General features: G+C 52.3%; 1 protein-coding gene across 1 annotated transcript; it reads left to right on the top strand.

The window, feature by feature from the left end:
* Positions 1-550: 550 nt before the first annotated feature.
* On the top strand, positions 551-1980 carry LOC147099642 (neuropeptide B-like). The gene is made up of 2 exons (XM_085969214.1): positions 551-823; positions 1846-1980. Exons 1-2 carry the CDS (start codon positions 551-553, stop codon positions 1978-1980), a joined length of 408 nt encoding a protein of 135 aa, XP_085825340.1.
* Positions 1981-2344: the final 364 nt, after the last annotated feature.

Genomic DNA, 2344 nt, shown 5'->3' with positions numbered 1-2344 from the left:
ACTCACATGAGAAGACCGTGAGTGTTCACAGGCTATTTGGCCATGGGTCACATCACAGCCCAGCTTGATCCTGTCATCGCTCGAGATCCACACACATGCAGAAAAGGAAAGAAGGAACAAGTTTGCATTTCTATAGCACCTTTCACATCCACAGGATGTCCCAAAGTGCTTTACAGCCAATGAGGCGCAGGCGCTATATAAATGCAAATCTTCTTTCTTTCTAATCCCGTTTGCCCTTTTGACAGTTTCATCGATTCCCTGGAACCTCTCACCTGTAGCGCTCCCGGCTGATTGGTGTCATTGTTTCAGGGACGATATCCGTCCCATTTCAATAACTTCACATCAACCCGAGTCTTTGAAATATTGTGTGACTGAGAAATCAAAGACTTTGTATCTCTCTCTAACATGTCGAGCTGGAGGTGCTGCTTACAGCCTGCTGCAGACTCTTGCCCACAAAAGTACGGCGGTGGAGCAAACGTCACTGTGAGGAGGGAGATATAAAGAGTTGCTGCCGGTTGGATTGAGAGACGACACCAGCCGCAGCTCCAGGATGGCTCGTCTCAGTCCGTCTGTGATAGCCGGGGTGACGGTGATTTTCTGCCTTCTATCGAACTCCCCGGCCAGTGGCTGGTACAAGCAGGTCCCGAGTCCCCGTTACTACTCAGTCGGGAGAGCATCTGGTCTGCTCCAGGGATTCCAGTGGTCAGAGTACGTGCGACGAGGCAGGATCGGAGAACGCACCGCCCGCAACCTGGCAGAGCTCAGCGACTCCTCGGCAGAACGCTCGCCGCATCCGGCGCCGAGAGAGTGGGACACAGCGATGGTGAGGCTTCCCCCTCTTGCCGGTTCGGGTTAACCCCTAGTGAGACAGCGGCCAGCAGTCTTTGCATCAAATGAAGGCTCTCCTTAGTCCTGGTCTTGAGTGGGACGGACACTGCCGGACTGGAAAGTCTCAGGTCTGTTGCCTGGTCTGTGCCGGAGAGTCTGTTCAGAGCAGCAGCAGATGTTCACTGTGTTCGGCGCCCCCGGGTTAGTGAAGGAGACGGCAGCTCCTGCTCGTTATCAGATGGCCCAAGCTGGTTAATGTGTGAGTGCACGAGAGAGTGTGTGTGTGTGTGAATGAGTGTGTGTACATGTGTGCACGAGAGTACGTGTTGTGTGTGTGTGTGTGAATTGTGTGTACATGTGTGCACGAGAGTACGTGTTGTGTGTGAATTGTGTGTACATGTGTGCACGAGAGTACGTGTTGTGTGTGTGAGCACAATGTGTGTGTGTGTGAATGAGTGTGTGTACGTGTGCACGAGAGTTCGTGTTGTGTGTGCGCAAGAGTGTGTGAATGAGTGTACATGTGTGCACGAGAGTACGTGTTGTGTGCATGCACAAGAGTGTGTGTGTGTGAATGAGTGTGTACATGTGTGCATGAGAGTACGTGTTGTGTGCATGCACAAGAGTGTGTGTGAATGAGTGTGTACATGTGTGCACGAGAGTACGTGTTGTGTGTGTGCACAAGTGTGTGCATGATAAAGAGTGCGCCTGTGCTCGCAAGAGTGTGTGTGTACGTGTGATAACCACGTGTGTTGCCTCGCGGGGTCAAATATCCGACGATTCTCGGCTCACACACGGAGAGCGGAGCGAGGTAGCAGTGGGCCTCAGCACCATCGGAACTGCCCCACCTTCAGGAGCGTGAAGGGGGGAGAGCGGGGACGGAGGAGTGAGGGGCCAGAATGGCTTGCGGTGAATCGCTTAACCCTCTGAGGTTACTGTTAACTCCCGGTTCATGTTGACAAGACCTCGCGAGCAAGTCAAACACTTGTTACCTTTGAATCAGACGATGTTCTGTTGCAGGCGTTGTGTGTGAAGGAGGTCATGCCCCAGTGGAGCAGCTGTGCAGCCATCGCCGACGACCCGTCGATCTACATCTGTAAAGCCGACGTCCGCCTGACCTTCGCTGCCAGAACCTGCGAGCCCGCGGAGCGCTGAGCGGGGGACGGGAGGGCGGAGAAAAACACGCGGCAAAAAACGGCGCGAAAAGTAACGAACCTGTAAATCGACGTCTTTTCTTGTGAACCCAAATGTCCGGAACCCAAGTCCGCTTGTCTGATGTGTGGGGTTTGTGATTTAATCGTGACGTATAATCGTGGGACTTCAACCGCTTTAAAGGCGACTATTGAACATCCAGTTTATGTGATATAAAATTAAATTTAAGAGAGTCACCAATAAATCCGATAGGGAATTCAGGAGAAACTTCTTTACCCAGAGAGTGGTGAGAATGTGGAACTCGCTACCACAGGGAGTGGTTGAGGCGAATTGTATCGATGCATTTAAGGGGAGGCTGGATAAACAC

Source organism: Somniosus microcephalus, chromosome 28 (genome assembly GCF_052327205.1).
Source record: "Somniosus microcephalus isolate GS21.2 chromosome 28, FLI_Smic_1.0, whole genome shotgun sequence".
NCBI lineage: Eukaryota > Metazoa > Chordata > Chondrichthyes > Squaliformes > Somniosidae > Somniosus > Somniosus microcephalus.
Note: the sequence above shows the minus strand (reverse complement) of the source record. Positions and strands in the feature narration are given on the sequence as shown.